The sequence below is a fragment of the Melozone crissalis genome, unplaced genomic scaffold (genome assembly GCF_028551555.1).
Source record: "Melozone crissalis strain CALT ecotype California unplaced genomic scaffold, PUWL_Pcris_2 ptg000218l_1, whole genome shotgun sequence".
In the NCBI taxonomy this organism is placed as follows: domain Eukaryota; kingdom Metazoa; phylum Chordata; class Aves; order Passeriformes; family Passerellidae; genus Melozone; species Melozone crissalis.
This window is the reverse complement of record NW_026535981.1, coordinates 1,055,742-1,074,437: the sequence shown is the minus strand read 5'-3', so window position 1 is coordinate 1,074,437 and position 18,696 is coordinate 1,055,742. Positions and strand designations below refer to the sequence as shown.

The window sequence follows — 18,696 nt, the reverse complement described above, 5'->3', positions numbered from 1 at the left end:
ACCCACGAGAGGGTGAGACTCTTCTGCCACACACCAGGAGTGGAGAGGAACCTCCCAGGCCCCTTCACTGTCCCTTGGCACATTCATTTCAGCCTGACCCTCAAAGCCCTGCTCAGCAACATCCCCCGCTAAAGTAGGATGTGTCCCTGGTCAAAGGAGGTCACCCCTCTGACCAAACTGATCCCAGCCCAAAGGCCAGACCTTCTGCTGTGCTCTGGAAGGGGTTCTGCAGGCAACGTGCTCAGGGGCGAGATCTCCATTGGCCTCACTTCTCTAAGGGATAACACATCCCATCCTATCCCAAGGGTTCCCAGGATTACTACTGCAACAACACATCGTCAGAAGGGTAAAACTAACCTGTCTCATGACGGTCTAAACCAAGCTCAGATTCCCTATTAGTGGGTGAACAATCCAACGCTTGGTGAATTCTGCTTCACAATGATAGGAAGAGCCGACATCGAAGGATCAAAAAGCGATGTCGCTATGAACGCTTGGCCGCCACAAGCCAGTTATCCCTGTGGTAACTTTTCTGACACCTACTGCTTAAAACCCAAAAAGCCAGAAGGATCGTGAGGCCCCGCTTTCACGGTCTGTATTCGTACTGAAAATCAAGATCAAGCGAGCTTTTGCCCTTCTGCTCCACCGGAGGTTTCCGTCCTCCCTGAGCTTGCCTTAGGACACCTGCGTTATGCTTTGACAGGTGTACCAACCCAGTCAAACTCCCCACCTGCCACTGTCCCTTGAGCAGGTCGCGGCCGCCACGTGCCGGCCGCTTGGCGCCAGAAGCGAGAGCCCCCCTCGGGGCTCGCCCACCCTGCCTCACCAGGTAAGTGATCAGAGTAGTGAAAACGATCAGAGTAGTGTTATTTCACTGACGGCCGGGACACCGGCGGGCGGGTCGCCCCGCACCGCCGAGCGCACGCCTGGCTTCCCACTTATTCTACACCTCTCATGTCTCTTCACAGCGCCAGACTAGAGTCAAACTCAACAGGGTCTTCTTTCCCCGCTGATTCCGCCGAGCCCGTTCCCTTGGCTGTGGTTTCACTGGATAGTAGGCACGGACAGTGGGAATCTTGTTCATCCATTCATGCATGTCGCTAATTACATGACGAGGCATTTGGCTATTTAATAAACACATACAAATTGTATATGTTCCTTTTCCGGGTTAAGTAAGGTGGCCCGTCCACCTGAATGACCAAATTGGAATTTATAGCCCAAAATGGGCCAGACGCGGTTATGACGGATGAACCCCTCCCACCCAAAAACCGATTCCACTGTCCAGCGAACCTGTCGAGAGGAGAGGCCTAGTTTATTTACCAAGTATTTACACAGATACAATTGATCTAGCTTTGCTAACGAATATATATACAATGTCAACGGAGGTGAAGAGTACTTTGGATGCTAGGGCCCACATGGTTCTCTCTAGCCTCGTTTTAGAGAGACCAAGGGCGGTCAGCAACTCAGTATTATTGCCAAACCATTTGGTACGGGCTCCCATGGGGAAACCAACATATTCAATGTCATCAGCATTGGTCAGTTGTTGAATTTGTGTATGAAGGCGCTGATATTTTTGGCCTTCTCCAAGGCGGCCTCACTCAATGAGACACCAGAGTACTCATACCTCACAGTCACATTGACCACAACCGCCTTAGAACCTTTGACAAAGATTAAAACCAATTTAAATAGTTCATTTACATAATCCCTCAGGTGTGGCTCCTCAAAAACTGTCCAACACTCCCTCTTAGCCTCCTCGCTAAGGGTCTCACAGATGGCGTTGTGTCTCTTAATCCTGGCATCTTGAGTGATGGCACAGTTTCTGACAATGTGGGCTGCGGTCTCAAATCTAGCTCCACAATATCTACATGATTGAACAACATTCTCTTGCTTACCCCTAGCCAGGAATTCTCTTGTTGGGTAGACATGCGCTCTGAGTTGTAGGGCCGTAATTAGTTTACAGTGAGGTATGCCCTTAAACTGCCTTATCCAGGCATTACTGATCTCATCATTCTCGAAATGCTCAATCCCATGGCCCTGGGCAACCAGATGGGTCCATTTATGAAATTCTCGTTTCCTCCAGTTACAAGGTCTTGGGTAACGAATCTTAGGGATGGGTGCTTCCCATTCCAGCCAGGCTCCATCATCGCCCCCCAACTCTACCAATGGTAAAGGCTCCCAAATTGATGGGATGGACTCTTGTGTCCCCCCCGCTTTCAACCACAATTTTTCAAATAACCATTCCAGATATACTTCCTTTAGATACTTCACAAGAGTCTCATCCGAATCTATGGAGTCTTCGCGCCTGAATACTTGGAATGAGCAACGCCAACTTGATGAGGTCTAAACCGCCATCTTTAAAACTCGAATACAAGATCGCATCACATGTACTTGGGGGAAGATGAAGCCATTCCTTAACCGTGTTACGAATTAATTGGTCAAGGGATTCAAGTAGGCCCACCTTGACTTCAGTATGGTCAGCCAGATATATCAGTCTCGGGATGGTATAGGTCCTGAGTATATTGACTTTCTGAAGAGGTTTTAAGGGCGAACGACCAATCCGATGAAGCCCATCCATGAGCTTCTCTGATAGTCTAGGATCTGCAAAGCCAGTCCAGGGGTCAACCCATGTGCTGAAGTACCTTTCTGAGCTCCCTGGGTCGATCATGTTAAGGGGGGATCCATTAATCACCCACGTGGGACAATCATTGATAGTATACGAGTCCCTTGTAGGCTTGATGTAAAAGCCATGACATTTTCCCCCCTGCGTACTGAGGCCAGTAAGATTGCAAAAGGCCTCCAAAATTTTGATGTTATGACACATGCCTTCCCAAGAGTCACTCAGCAGCACCAAGTCATCGGCAAATGCCATGGCCGTAAATTTCCAGCCCCCATGATGGAAAACCTCACCTTCATTCTCGAGTTTATATAGAAGGTGGTGCATCACTAAAATTGAGCAGCAAAGGTGACATGGGGTCGCCTTGCTTGACACCTGAACGAATGTATATGGGGTCTGTCCTTTCTCTTCCCATGGAAATGCACGTCTTAACATCCCGATACATTTCCCTCACCAACTCTATCATGTGTGGATCCACCCCTCTCTGGACCAGACCCTCAAATACATGCTGATGACAGACGGTGTCAAATGCCTTAGCAATGTTCATGAACAGAACCCCCAGATGTTTATGCTCTCACTTAGCTGTTCCACCACAAGCTGTAACAACTTGAGGTTTTCGGCACAACCTGATGCGCAAATGAAACCCTGTTGCCAGGGGTTGATGAGACATGCTTTGGACAGCCTCGCAGTAGCGATCCTGGAAAACAGCCTAATCACCATTGAACCAATAGTAATAGGCCTCCAGTTATTGATATCACCAAGCTTCTCTGCATCTGAAGACTTGGGTATCAAGACTGTCCTGCAGTCCCGCAGTCCCGCAGCGCATCTGGAACAGTACCGGTGATAAGCCAGAGGTTGAAGATCTCAGTCAACCGGGAAAACTTTGGGCCTTTTGCAAAAATCTGACCAAAGTGATCCCATCTGGCCCAGGAGCAGAGGTTTTACACATCTCTCTCATGTTCTTATCAATCTCTTTTCCAGTAATTAGGGCCTCGAATGTGGTGTTAGCCGCCTCCTTATATGGAGGGAAATTCAGTAGGCCACCAAATATACCAGATGTATCCCACCTTCTTTTAAATTGATCGTGGAGAACACTTGATGGTAATTGGCACTGAGAGGCTTCCGTGCTGTCCAGGATGACGCATGAGGCGCCTTCTACGTAACTCGTACAGCAGTTGGAACCTCAAGAATTATCCCCTCTTAATAGCTCTTTTGCGTATCCAATTTGATGGAGTTTTGGATGCTTTTTGGCCATGGGAGGCCTGCGTCTTTTGACCCTTGATAGATTTAGTTTGGCTAGGCACACCCAGAATACCAAGAAACTCCTTATAAACATCCTTCACCACCCGACCTGGATCTTGCCCATCAAGAACTTTCTTGAAGGCTTCCCGATACATGGTCAATTTGCCAAACGATAATCCCGCTTTGATGACTTTCTGGAATTGGAGCTTTAACTGTCCCTCCTTGGGCAACTTAGCAGACCTGGCAGGATGTTCAATTCCAGTGGCACCTACTAGTCCTTCATGACCTTTCACGGAGAGACGCCTTTTATCACTAATCTGCTTTGCCATTTTAGTTGGAATATGCTCCGCTATAAGCTGGTTGATATTTCTCTTACTGGCAAACTCGTCCACCAATTGTACCAGAAGAGCCTCTTCCTCCTCAGTCCATACCTGTTTGTGGGCCCCTCAGGCCGATGACTCTTTGGGATGAGAAGCAACAATCCGCTCCACATTTCGCACAAGAGGATGTCTTATCCTCTTGTGCTGACCCAGGCCAATCTTAGTAGCGAACCCATGTTGGCACACCTCACAGACCCATTCCCCAGTGGGAGCCACACACACCACCCCCTTGCAGCGCGGGATGTGACAGGAGATACTGTGGTATTTTAGATTTTGTTTACCACATTTTGAACACCTGAAAATGATCTTTCTCTGCCCGTGTGTCCTTTTGAGATGGTCAATCAGCCCAAACATCCTAGTAAACCGGGTCCCACAACGAGGACAAGATGGTTGTTTGTCAGGCATGGACACGACAGGTGTTCTTGGCGTTGTACCATCACCTTCAGACCCGTGAGGAGCCTCGGGTGTTTTGGGCTCTTTGGTACCTCCCACCGCACTCTCAGCCTCATCCTGGGCTATCCCCATAGGGGAGATCTTATAGGGCTCAGGGAGTTGCCCCAAACCCTACCAAACATCCACATGACGTACACCATTTTCTTTAACAATTTTGGAGTTAAAAAACACCAAACTTGCAAGATCGAATCCCTCTTCCCTGGGCACAGAGGGCATAGATGGTAATTTGGCATCAATGACCCTTAGATGTAATGGGTCAGTCTGAGTGGTAGTCGAGATATAACGCAAAGCCATTTTGTCAGTCCGGTAAGCAATAAAGTGACAAGTCCAAGTGAGGGTAGAAGCATATAGTAGCCGACCCTCTCTCAAACTACCAACTGTGTCAACAACAGCCCATGGACAAGGCTCTGTGCAACAGCGAACTAACTGTGCCAACCTTTTTGTTTCAGCGATTCGTGAAACTATTGTTGGGTGGTGAGTCCAACGATAGGGAGGGCTGATATGCGCCCTCTCCCACACTGGGGCAGAAGTTGACTCAGTTACCACAAGGGTATCCGGCAGGGCCACGAGGAGGTGCAACTTCCGCGGCTATGCCCAGTTAGTAAATATAGTTACTCCCGCTGTTTACCCGCGCTTCATTGAATTTCTTCACTTTGACATTCAGAGCACTGGGCAGAAATCACATTGCGTCAACACCCGCCTCAGGCCTTCACAATGCTTTGTTTTAATTAAGCAGTCGGATTCCCCTGGTCCGCACCAGTTCAAAGCCAGCTGCTAGGCACCGACTGAGGCGGGGCGCTGGCCCGGGGACCCTCCCCCACACAAACTGCTGAGCCAACGCCGGCTGCGGCTGCACGCGTGCTGGCCACACACCGCGGGAACCCCACCTGCGGGAACCACTGGGGCGGCAGTGAGCAATGATGACGGCCGCCGCTGGGGCGCCGGCCGCGGCAAGGCGGAGGGCGGGCGGAGCGGGGGGAAGGTGGCGCCTGCCACAGCCGGGGCAATCCACAGGAAGGGCCCGGCGTGTGTCCAGAGTCGCCACTGTGCACGTGCACGCCCCAGCGCCCGGGCGGGCCACGTGGAGCGCGCTCACCCATGTGCGGCACCTCATCCAGCTGTGGCACGTGCCCAGCCCCACTTCGCGCCCCAGCCCAACCAACCCAGCCCTTAGAGCCAATCCTTATCCCAAAGTTACGGATCCGGCTTGCCGACTTCCCTTACCTACATTGTTCCAACATGCCAGAGGCTGTTCACCTTGGAGACCTGCTGCGGATATGGGTACGGCCCGGCGTGAGACTTACACCCTCTCCCCCGGATTTTCACGGGCCAGCGAGAGCTCACCGGACGCCGCTGGAACCGCGACGCTTTCCAAGGTGAGGGCCCCTCTCTCGGGACAAATCCATTCCAAGGCGCCCGGCCCTTCACAAAGAAAAGAGAACTCTCCTCGAGGCTCCCACCAGCTTCTCTGGGATCGGTTGCGTCACCGCACTGAGTGCCTTGCGGCGCCCGTCTCCGCCACTCTGGATTCGGGGATCTGAACCCGACTCCCTTTCGATTGGCTGAGGGCAACAAAGGCCATCGCCCGCCCTTTCGGAATGGCGCTCACCTATCGCTTAGGACCGACTGACCCATGTTCAACTGCTGTTCACATGGAACCCTGCTCCACTTCGGCCTTTAAAGCTCTCATTTGAATATTTGCTACTACCACTAAGATCTGCACCTGCAGCAGCTCCACCTGGGCCCACGCCCCTGGCTTCGAGGTGCACCGCAGTGGCCCTCCTACTCATCACGGCCTAGCCCCCGCAGGCCTCGCATTGCCAGCGACGGCTGAGTATGGGCCCAATGCTCCAGCGCCATCCATTTTCAGGGCTAGTTCATTCAGCAGGTGAGTTGTTACACGCTCCTTAGCGGATTCCGACTTCCATGGCCACCGTTCTGCTGTCTAGATCAACCAACACCTTTTCTGGGCTCTGATGAGCGTCGGCATCGGGCGCCTTAACCCAGTGTTTGGTTCATCCCGCAGCACCAGTTCTGCTTACCAGAAGGGGCCCACTGAGCACTCACATTCCACGGCGCGGCTCCACGCCAGCGAGCCGGCCCCCTTACCCATTGAAGGTTTGAGAATAGGTTGAGATCGTTTTGGCCCCAAGACCTCTAATCATTTGCTTTACTGGGTAAAACTGCCCATTGCCGAGTGCCAGCTATCGTGAGGGAAACTTCGGAGGGAACCAGCTACTAGATGGCTTGATTAGTCTTTTGCCCCTAGACCCGGGTCGGACGACCGATTTGCATGTCAGGACTGCTACGGACCTCAACCAGAGTTTCCTCTGGCTTTGCCCTGCCCAGGCATAGTTCACCATCTTTCGGATCCTAGCATGGACGCTCACGCTCCACCTCCCCGGCCCCGCGAGGAGGCGGCGGGCAAGACGGTCCGGTGGTGCGCCCGGGGCTGCCAGGGGCAACACGTGCCCCGGGATCCCACCTCAGCCGGCGCGCGCCGGCCCTCACCTTCATTGCGCTGCGGTCTTTCGACAACGGTCCCTGACTCGTGCACGTGCTAGACTCCTTGGTCCGTGTTTCAAGATGGGTCGAGTGGGTAGCCAAAATCGCTGTGGATCCCGGGCACCCCAGCGCGGCCCGTGAGCCTAGCCTGGTGGTGCCGCGCGGTCAAAGCGCACTGAGGACAGTCCAGGCCAGTTGACAGCAGCGCCAGAGACTGGCAGGCCCAGCCCCCACACCCCTGCGCGAAACGCCGTGCTGCGAGGATGCCACCCCCCCCCCCCCCCCCCCCGTGAGAGGCGGGGAAACGATGCCCCCCACCACGGCGCTGCTGATGTGGGGGGAGGAGGGCGCAGCGGCAGTCCTTTTCCTCGGCCCTGGGATTCGGCGAGACCTGCTGCCCGAGGGCTGTAACACCCACCGCTGCTCGCGCGGCACTGGACCACCTGCCCGTCGGACCACCTGCCCGTCGGAGGCCTTCCCAGTCGACCTGGAGCCGGTCGTGGCGCACCATCACAGAGGAAATGTGCCCGGACAGGGCCAGCTGCCGGCTGGGCGGCAGTCCCCGCACCGGCCTGCACCCCCCAGCCTGCCTCCGTGGATGGGGTTCGCCCAGGGGACGGAAGGGAGGCAGAGGCGAGGTTCCGCTGAACCTGTGCCGACCACAACTCACCAGGTTGAATCCTCTGGGCGGACTGCATGGGCCCCACCCGTTTACCTCTTAATGGCTTCACGTCCTCTTGAACTCTCTCTTCAAAGTTCTTTTCAACTTTCCCTTACGGTACTTGTTGGCTATTGGTCTCATGCCAGTATTTAGCCTTAGATGGAGTTTACCACCCGCTTTGGGCTGCACTCCAAAGCAACCCAACTCCGAGAAGGCCCGGGCCCAGCGTGCCAGGGGCCGCTACCGGCCTCACACCGTCCACGGACTGCGGCCTCGATCACAAGGACTTGGGTCCCCCGAGAGCGCCGCCAGGGATTGGGACTTCCGTATGTCACATGTCCCGCACCCCACTGCGGGGCAGGGATTCGGCGCTGGGCTTTTCCCGCTTCACTCACCATTACTGAGGGAATCCTCGTTAGTTTCTTTTCCTTGGCTGACTAATATGCTTAAATTCAGCGAGTTGCCACGTCTGATCTGAGGTCGCAAGGCCAAAGCTTGGCCGCACCTCCTGGCCCATGCAGCTCCTAAAGAAGCAGCATGCCAACAGGCCAACAGCCAGCCAGCTTCTCCCACCTATTACCCTCACCTTCCTCCCCACTGGCACCCACGCGCCAGGGGAAAATAAAGCCAGAGGGAGAGAAGCGGAGACAGAGTGCCCCATCCCGGAGATGAGAACCGAAAAGGGAGTGTGGCAGAGACAGCCCTGATGGGGGACCAGGCGGCACGTGATGGCCTTGGTGGAGAGAGAGAGAAAAGCCATGGTGCTATTTGCGCCCTGAGACCACGACAGAAGAGGAGGAGGGCAGGCGAAAGGAGGAGGGGGTCGGAACATCTGTCCCCAGCGCTCTCGCCTCACACGCACATGCAGTGGCACAGTACCCCCGCAGTATCCACCTGCAGACAGCCACCCACGTGGGGCGGAGGCTGGGGGCGAGGCTTGCGCCTCATCTCCCTCTTGCCCTCTCCCTTCTCTTGGCCCACGGCGGTGCTTTCAATGCTGTCTCTTACTCTCCTCAGCTGCCACCACCACCGTACCGCGGTACGGGCCCTGCAAGGACAAACTCTGCCCCAGTGGCTCACTCCCGGAGTGGGGAACTACGGAGCAGTCCCTGAGCCTGCATATAGGGGGATGAAAGCCCTGCACGGCAACAATGACGATGACGGCCATGACGATGATGATGCCTGCTGGGTCACAGGGAAAAAATTGAGGCCGCCGAGGGAAACGCATCCCTTGCCAAACCCCTGACCGCCTTTCCCTCCGGGCACCGGTGAGCCACCATCACCACCGCTGCTGACCACAGTCAACTGGCCTGTGAGGCAACCCCAGCTGAACCACCGTGGTGGTCGCTGGACGGCGACTGATCGTCAAGCAACACTCAGACGGGCGTAGCCCTGGGAGGAACATGGGGCCGCAAGTGTGTTTAAAGTGTGGATGACCAATGTGTCCTGCAATTCACATTAATTCTTGCAGCTAGCTGCATTCTTCATTAATGCACGAGCCGAGTGATCCACCACTAAGAGTTGTCTGGCTTTCGGCACCAATCCCACACCTGTGGAGGGGCTGGGACCGCTCACATGGGGCGCCCCTTTCTCTTGTGCTGAGGACGTGCGGGCGCGTGCCTGGCTTTGACCGTCCTTACTTGATAGTCAGGAGTGCAGATATAGGAGATCCAGCCACACTGAACTGGAATTCTTCCTCAAACCTCCCCACTATGGTGGCACTGAAGGAGATCTGAGCAGTCTGGGTCCCACCTGGTGCAATGATGCCCTCCTCAGGCGCAAACTTGAAGCAGAAGCCCACGTTTGCAGTTGAAGGGCTATAGGTGAAGGGAGCATCAATAGCTCCTAGGTTTATCAGTTCCACCTGCAGCAGCAAGAAAGCAAAATGGAAATATATGTGGAATCTTCCCTTCTTGTGAGTTATTGTCTAATGACACAATTAATGCCCAGAAATAGCAGACGATGCTATGAATGGCAAAAAAATACAACAGGACAAGTTCTGCCCTTGGGTTTTCATGCAAAGCAGTGGCAACTCCACAGAACTGGAGTCCACAACCCTGGGGTTATCCCATGGACACAGAGCAGTGCACCTCTGCTCAGCACCACCAAGTTCGTTCAGACCTGGCCCTGAGAGCAACGTGGGCTGATTGCAGCTGCGTAGGGAATCACCCCAGAGCTGCTGCTGCCCCACTGAGCACAGCTCCAACAGCACCATCTACTCATTCACCTTTTCCCATGTCATGAAAACAATACATTGATTATGAGGCATCAGCATCAAAATGTATAGACAGCATCATCTTTTGGTAAGAAAACTCAGCATGTCTTTGCATCCCACAGCCAAGCTTTTGGAAGTGTCTGGCATGATGTAGTGCCTCATTTTCTACCTCTTTCAGCTGCTCCCTCTTTGGTTTTTTTTGCAAACTTGACACTATTGAGGAGGAGGCAAATAGGTAGAAAAATGCTTTGCTTTATTCTCAGGAACACTTTTCTCTTTCTAGAGCCAGAGATGCACCAAGGCTGAAGTGTGGTGAGGGACTGGTCAGCAAGGGAAAGAACTCCCAAGCCCTGTGCAAGGGCCAGCACTGAGCCAGGAGGCTGGATGGCTTTCCTGTGACTTGCAGCAATAAGCAGGAGACACTTGACTGGAAGCTGTCTGCAGTGGACTGAAGCTCAAAGGCAGCCAGTTTCTTCCAGCTGCTTCTGAACAGCCCAGTCCAAAGGTGCCTTGTGTCTGGCACTGCCACAAAAGCCTCTGAACATCCCTTTTTGACCCAGGCTTCGTTTCATGTGTCAAGGGGTTGTTTTGCAGCAAGCCTCCCAGCTGATTCCCAAGGAAGGAACTGGGGCTTCATGAACAACAGACACACCTTTCAGACCCTCCCAGATTTCACCAGTAGATCAAATATTCCCTGCTCACAACTGCCCAGGTTGGCAGCAATTCCACACTTCCACCAGGCTTGCTCCTGCCTCAGGAGCCATCAGGATCCACCCCAAGCCCTGCTGCTCACCTCATAGATGTGGGGGCGTTGATAGAAATGTTCCCAAGGTTCAGAGTAGGAGAGCTGAATTCTTCCAAGGGTCCTTGGCCTTCTCCTGAGAGGTGCAGGGGCAGCCTGCTCTCACAGCCTGGGGAGAGATGTCCATTGCAGTACAATCATTCCCTCTGTTATACTCTATTTTCCAGGCTGCCTCAGTGCTAGTCCCTGACTCTGAGCTGGATGCAACCAGCTCCTGATGCTGCAGGAGAGGATATGGACCCTCCTCTTCCCTCAGCCTTGGGGTTGACTTCTAATTACTAACCCATTCCTTGGGCTGCTTTCCAATTTCAGCCACCAGTCTGCTGAGTTTAAAACATCTCTGCTGCCTTGTAGTGACAGGCCAAGGAGTTACAGGTCTAAATTGAAAGAAAGGAAATTTAGCTTAGATATTAGGAAATTTTTTACTCTGAGGGTGGTGAGACACTGGAGCAGGTTCCCCAGGGCTGTTGTGGAGGTTCCAGCCCTGAAAGTGTTCCAAGCAAGGCTGGATGGGGCATGGAGCTACCTGTTCTAGGGGGAGGTGTTCCTGCCCAGAGGCTTTTAAGGTCCATTCCATCCTTAACATACTCTGGTTCTATGCTGTCCTTCCCATGCACTTAGTGGAGCTTTGAAATCATTCAGTGAAGGCACAAAGCTCCTTCTGAGTTTGGCAATTCCCAAACTACCTGGCCCAGGAGCACAGGACTTTGTTGCCAAAGTCCCCAACTCCTGACACTCAGCACTGTGTTCTATTTCCACAGACAGAGCTGCAAGGGCTCAATTCCCACAAAGAGAGAGAGGCAGGTGCTGGCCAAGGCTGCTCCTTCTACCAACACCCTGGGCTCAGGGGGGCTCAGTCACCTCTGCTCTGCTGCTGTCTGGGCACTGGGAGGTGATCCAGGCTCAGGGAACACATTTCTAACTCAGTGCCTGCTGCCTGATGATGGATCCATGTCAAATGGATGCATCATCCTGGAGGCCAGGGGCCTGCAGGGGCTGAGTGCTCGTTCACTAAAGCTGTTCTGCTCTGCAGCTCTCTGGCCTTTGAGGGATTGCTGGCAAAGCCATGGCATGAAAACCTCTCCCTGCACTGCCTGGGCTGTTCTGGGATCAGTCAGGCACACACAGCATTCTGAGCCCTGGCCTGGCACAGGAGACTCCCTGGGACCTGCAGGGCCAGGGGGGAAGTGCCAGCACTGCCCTGCTGACCAGGGACTCTTCCCAGCACTTCCATGGGAGCCCAGTGGGCTCAGGCTTGCACCATGGCTTCACTGAGGGGGAGAGAAGCAGGGCAAAGGAGCTGTACCTGAGATGCTGCAGTAAGCCACACTGCCATTCTCCAGTGCTTCCAGGGGTTTGAAGGTCATCTTGATTTTGGCCAAACAATTCAGCCCGATTTCTCCCTCCTACAGCAGAAAGAGACAGCAAAACACTTCTCTTCAAACTTCACATTTCTTGTTTTCAACCACACCTGTAAGCCTCTGTTTAGAGCATTAGTAATGAGTGAAAAACACAAGAAGCCCAAGGAAACACTCAAAACCCAGCTCAACACAGCACTAGAAGCTCTCAATGCTCAGCTGTTCAGCTCCCACTCTCCACAATACTCCTGCTACTCTGACAAAGGCTCTTGGTCACATCATGCTGCTGTCAGCTACAGTGGGATGCAACTGCCACTGTGCACTGGTGGCTCTTCACAAGAAGAGAACATGACCCCTGTCCTGGGTTGACTATATGCTGCTTTTATCCCAAATCGTCTTATTCTGTTTATGCTGAATAATAAGTGTTGCACCTTTAAGACTTGTTGCAGAGAGTGAAGGGGGGAGAGAAAAAGCAGCAGTTTGTTTTCAGACACTGCACTCACTCCTCCACACTCCTGCTCCTGGACTGCATTGTCTGCGGCTGGACAGACAGCGGGACAGAGCTCTCCTCTGCTTTTAGTTAATTTAGCTTGCTGAGGCAAAGAAGTTCCCTGGACTGTGGAGTTTTTTTCCCTTTTCTTTGGACCTGTTCAAAACTGCTCTGGACTGAACACCAGAAGAGCATTGGCAGCTCCAGCTGCGGCCACCGGGCCGGGCCTGGCCTGCGACATTTCCAGGACCAGAGGGACTGATCAGAGACTGAGTGAGCTGAGCTGCAACCCAGGGAGGGACTTTCTGAGTTTGTCATCTCTTTTGGAGCAGCAAGGGGTTTTATTGATTAATACTGTTTAGGGTTTATTGTTTAATAAACAGGTTTTTTCCCCTTCAAGGAGGTCTTTTCTCCAGGACCAGCTGGGGGAGGGGCCGATTGAATCTGCTTTCCTAGAGGAGCCCCTTTGGGGGTTCTCTCCCAAATTTGCCTGGAACCAGAACCTTGGAAATAAAAATATTAGTTTAACCTGCTTTAAAAGAAGGCAGAGGCTGGCATTATTCTAGGGTTTACTCCAAGATGAGAAGGGATGTTGCACTGTGCAGACACCAGGCCTTCATTGCCTCTCACAATGCCAGTACTCAGAATCAGGGCTCTGGTTGATATGAGGACGTGGTGGTTTGCTTGCAGAAACAGAAAAGGAAAAGGTTTTCTGTCCCTGTGTGCAGGACAACTCCAAAGGCCCATTTCAACCTTCCACCCTTGTGTCCAGGCTCACAGAGGACACTGGAAGGGACACTCAGAAATAGTGCAAGGCGTGGTTACAGGAGGGGATTGGCATTTCTATGATTAGCCTTAGGCTGAATTTGGCCTCACTTTCCCAGCAAAACATTGCAAGCTTCAGGTCAGTGTGTGAGCTGGCAGTGCTCCAACAGCCTCTGCTGAACCTCACGTGTGGGGGGAGCCCCTACCTACAAGAACTGCTCCCTGTGGACACTGCAAGGACACGCACAGAGTGCCCTTGAGCTCAGGCCCTGGCAGCACAGCTTGGCCTTGTCAGGCTCCCAGCCCTGCCTTGAGCCTCCAGGGCAGAAATGCTTTTAGCATTTGGCATTTTTAGGCGAGCTCTGCAGGTGCACCAGAAACTCAATGTCTTCCCTCCCAGCACATCGAGCCAGCTGAGGATCTGCCCAGTGACCACAGCTGGGGGTAGAGTGGATGGGAGGAGGAAGAGGGGGAGGAGGATGAGGAGGAAGAAGAGGAGGAAAATGAGGTCTCAGCTATCACTTACCATTGGCTCAATGAAAAAAATGTCATCAGAGAACAGCATGGGGTCTTGGTGCAACTTTGCCTTCTCCCCCAGGAGCCTCAGGAGGGCAGTGTGATCTTCACCAGAGCCCTTCTCCTTCCCTGTTTCTTTCCCCTCCATTAATTTTTCCAGCCACAGCTCTCTCCGTGTCCACAGGAATTGATGCTGCCTGCAGCCACAGGAGAGACAAAGCCAGCAGACTGTTTAATAAGCCACAGATTGGCAGAGAGAAGTGTGAGTGCAGGAGAGCAAAGCACTTGGGGAGGAGCAGCAGTGTGAGAGATGAGTAATGTGATGATTTATCAAAAAGCAGGATGCCCCAACACAGAGAACGATTGGCAGCTGACTCCGTTGATTCACAAGGCTGAACAGTTGCTTTATTAAACTATATTATATTACATTGTACTACACTATATTAAAGATGCATACTACAAAGAATACTAAAGAATACTAAAGAATACTAAAGAAAACTTGTGACTGTCTCCAGACAGCCAAGACAAAGCTTTTTCCAATTGGCCAAGGAAACAAAACAATCCTCAGCAGAATCCAACTGACAAATCATTTCAGGTAAAGAATCTTCCTAACACATTCCACATGATAGAGATAAGAATTGTTTTCTTTCTTTTCTCTGTGATTCTCCAGGAAAAAAAAAACCTTGAGAGAGAGAATTATGTGTTTCTGTTCAGAGAATGTGAATGCCACAATGATTGACTCTCACAATTAACAGACAAATACCATGTACAGAGGTTAAGAAAAATTTTTTTTACCCCCACAGTTGGTATCAAGGGACAGCCAGGGTTGGGATATTTGGGAGGGTCAGCTTGTCACTACGGTGACATCTGACCTCCAATCAAGATTTGAGGAAGTAAACTCCACCACTGGACAGTGAAGAAGGGGTCAATGGACAGAATTTTGGGAGGGGCTAAAGGGTTAAAAGGCAAAACCTCCATTGTGTGGGTGAGCACATAGTGTGGAAAATCCTTTGCTCCTGGCGCCATAACATTTTCTCTATTCAGTCTTCTGTTGTATTTTGATAAGGTTTAATAAACCTTTCTAAACTTATGAAAAGGGAGTGGCTATTTCTCCCAAGCAGCAGCTCCCCAGCAAGGGCTGACCTCAAGCCATGGGGGTCCCAGATGGATCAGAGGATAACTTGTTCACTGGTCCAGCAGGGAGTTTTACTCCACACCTGCAAGCTCAGGAGAGGTTTCCAAAGCCAGCATCCCTCCAGAGAACCTCCTGGCTCAAAGCCTCTGCCAAAAAACCGAGGGAGAATCCACCAGCCACTTCAAGTGGCTTTTCCTACCACTGAGCTGCTGGGGAGGCAGATAAAGGTCATGGAGCAGGACTTCCCTGGGAAGGGGAGACAAAGCTGCGTTGCAGCTACGTGCTACCACCACTGTGAAAAATGTGCATTATATGATTGGCTTTTTGCATATATGAAAATAAAACATTGGTCTGTTCTGTTTCAGTCTCTATGCAATACTGCATAGGGAAATGTAAGATAACAGCAATTAGAAATCAATCAGATAATACACATAACCAATAACACATCTGCAGTCATACAGTTATCAATCACTGCAACACTGAACTGTCATCCCAGAGTCTGCGATACCTGATGAACCTTAAAACAACAGAGAACTGGAGAACTCATGTCTGGATTCATGTTTCTCAAACTCCCTTTGAAATCAGGCTCAGCTATCATACATGGTCAAATTGCCAAGCCAAAAGGACTTGAATACTTTTTGATGCAGAAAACATCTGGGTTGATTGTCAAACATTCCATTCAAGAAGAGCTAGACCTTGGCCAGAGTTCAAACTCTAATTGATGGACATCACTTAATATATTTTAAAACAAGACTCTTAAAAACAGCAATTATGAATAGGAAACCTTAGGATTAAAGATCAATCAAACCATTAAAGAATTGAATCCCTCCGCAACTTCCGTCAGGACAGAAATTCTTCAAACACAGCAAACCTCTTGAATTCTCGGCTGAGGTACTGTATAATAACTGAAGAAATAATAACTGAAGAAAACCACAAAACTGGCAATCTGGATTTAAAAGAAACCTAAAAAACATGAGTAGTTAAAAAACAAAAAGACAAGATTCTGAAGAGATACGTGTCTTGCAGATGATCACTCAAAGAGACAGTGAAACACATGAAAGCTGGCTGTAAATATTACAACAATACCTTGATCATAATTCTTATCATAAATTCTGAGAATTCTCATTATATAATCAACTTATCAACAAGAAGTGTTTGAAGGGGTTATGACAACTTTTCTAAAGTATTCATATAGCATTAATAACAATCCTTATTTATCAGTATCACCTATAAAATCCAAAAATAACAAAGGTTACAAACTCAATACCAACAAAATTCTGAATCATTGGAGAATCAGCTGGTGACCCCACAGATAGGATCTGATTGATATTTCTCAAATACTCTGTCTTCAGAGACATTTCAGGTAATTGAATCACTACTAATACTTCTATCTTTCTATGGTGGTTTACCTCCCTGAGAGGCATTTTGCACAACAGAAGATTTCCATTTATATCATATTTGGAATACCACTGATTTGCACTGGTTTCCCCTTTTTTCTGTATCTTGGGAAAAAGCCTGTGTGCTTTCTCACTTTACACTGATTTTGGACAGCTTTTTTACATGTCCATCTTTTGCATCTGAAGCCTGATCATCTGGTAAATGCTGTTTCCGTCACTCCTGTGGGACCGGGCTGTTGAGGAGTTCGGTGCGCCTCACACAACATGCGCTGCAGCCGCGAAAAATCTTCCGCTTGAGATTCTGATGGAGGCTGAAACTGTGCGCTGGCTGCCGGGGCTGGCTGCGTGACCGCGGCACGCAAACCGCGCCCGGTCTCTGCCGCTGCCCTCACGGGAGTGCGGATGCCCCCGCCCCGACCGCGCCTCCCCGGCGCTTCTCTCGGCGCAGGCGCGGTCTGGGGAACGCCCTCTGTGCCCGTGACCGACACCGGCGCTGCCCCGCTCCCGTTCTGGCTCCGGTCCCCGCTCGGCCGTGTCCGTGCCGCGTCTGCGCACTGGGGAAAAACCCGCCCCGCTCCGGCTGCCGGGTTTGTGCGTCATCACCGGGCGCCTGCCGCGCTCCGTGGCGGTCGCAGGGACGCTGCAGCCGTCCCGTCCCGTCCGCCTCAGTCCCGCCCGGCGCGGCTGCCGCGGCCCGTGCGCGTTCCCTGGGTACCGCCGCCCGCCGCCATCGCAGTCGCGCGGGTTCTGCCCTTCGCGCGCGGCTTTGGCACCACCTGCGTGAAACCGCCGCCGCCGCCATCGCGCATGCGCCCGCCGCTGCCGCCAGCCCCGCGCCTCCCGCTCCCGCGCTCCGCCCGGCCCGGCCCCGCTCGGCGCTGTCCCCGCAGCCGCCGGCCGTGCCCTGCACGCTGCCGACCGCCCGCTGCTGCGATTGCGGGCACCGCCATGCGCGCTATCGCCTCCGCCGCTGCTGTGCCTGCGACTGCCCCGCTGCCCCCGTGGGCCCCCGCCGGCCTCCGCGGCCCCCACGGCCGCCTCTGCGGCCCCCCCAGGCTGCTCCCGGCCGGCGCCGCCGTGGCACGGGTTCGCCAGTCGCCGAGAAGCGGCTCTGCCCCGGGTTCCCCGACCCCCTCCGCCCTCCTCTACCTGAGAGTTCTGGGGTTTCTGGGCGTTCTGGGGACCCATGGGACCCTGGGCACTCTGGAGATGATGCCAATTCCTCCCACACCTGTTTGCTAGGGATTACCTTTGCCCCTCCCTGGTCGGTAAGGGCAACTGCCGCCTGCTGATGGCAGGATGACTTCCCCCATCCTCGAGAGAATACTGCTGCCTGTTGATAGCTGACAGCCCCCGCGGAATTCTACGAAATTGCCTCTAACATTACCTTTGCTGGGGATAAAAGCTTCAAGGCCGTTTTATCTTTTTTCAGAGATTTTCACAGGGTATGTGGCTACCACGCCCTGTAGGGCTAACAAGATGCTGGGTTGTTCCTGGGAGCATGTCCCCTCCATGTTCTCGATTTTGACTTTTCTTACCAAAAGCTGAATCATCTGCAAGGTCAGTCCGGAGCTTGCCCTGGTCACCGTCCAGCAGCTCGCAGGTGAGGGTTTCCAGGCATGCTTCTGGTCCTCCTCTTTCCGGGTCGAGCTTGAAACGAATCTTCTCAGCAGAGGTCGAGATGCTCTTTCTGGATTTTTCCCTTGAGAGTGCCTGTTTCCTTTCCTTCTCGGGCTGGGTTTCAGCGGCTGATGGCTGTGGCGTGGCTGCTTGCCAAGAGCCCACCTGGGTGCCCTCTTGGAGCCCACCAGGGATGCCAGTGTCTCAACGTCTCTTGCTGCTCAGAGTGACCCCAAGAAAAGTTCAAAATCTCTTTTCCCAGCCTGACGCTTGAAGAAGGAGTCAGGGCTCTTCATTTCTCAGTCTCAAGGTTGTTTATTTTATCTTATCTATAAAAAATTTTCTCCTGCCCTGCCGAGGTCAGCTCAGCAGGACAGTCTGAGGCACTCTGCCTGCCCCCGGGGCGGTGTTATGTCTTTATACTAAAAACTACGTGTACAATGTTTACAATTACTTTCCAATACCTATCACCTATGTTAGACAGTGAGCTTCTACTCTAAACCAATCAGTAAGTGCCAACATCACAGCAGAAGATGGAGGCCAAGA

The 18,696-nt window shown here is 52.5% G+C and overlaps 1 protein-coding gene and 2 pseudogenes across 1 annotated transcript; all 3 read right to left on the bottom strand.

The window, feature by feature from the left end:
- Window positions 1-330: 330 nt before the first annotated feature.
- Window positions 331-8,335, bottom strand: LOC128949296 (28S ribosomal RNA; annotated as a pseudogene).
- An 887-nt stretch (window positions 8,336-9,222) lies between these two features.
- LOC128949300 (5.8S ribosomal RNA) lies at window positions 9,223-9,375 on the bottom strand (annotated as a pseudogene).
- Window positions 9,376-9,428: 53 nt separating this feature from the next.
- On the bottom strand, window positions 9,429-12,247 carry LOC128949285 (hydrocephalus-inducing protein homolog). Its single transcript, XM_054294142.1, has 2 exons — window positions 12,176-12,247; window positions 9,429-9,716 (listed from the first exon to the last, which is right to left on the bottom strand). The coding sequence occupies exons 1-2, from the start codon at window positions 12,203-12,205 to the stop codon at window positions 9,489-9,491; spliced, it is 258 nt and encodes an 85-aa protein (XP_054150117.1). The 5' UTR covers window positions 12,206-12,247; the 3' UTR covers window positions 9,429-9,488.
- Between the last annotated feature and the right edge of the window lie 6,449 nt (window positions 12,248-18,696).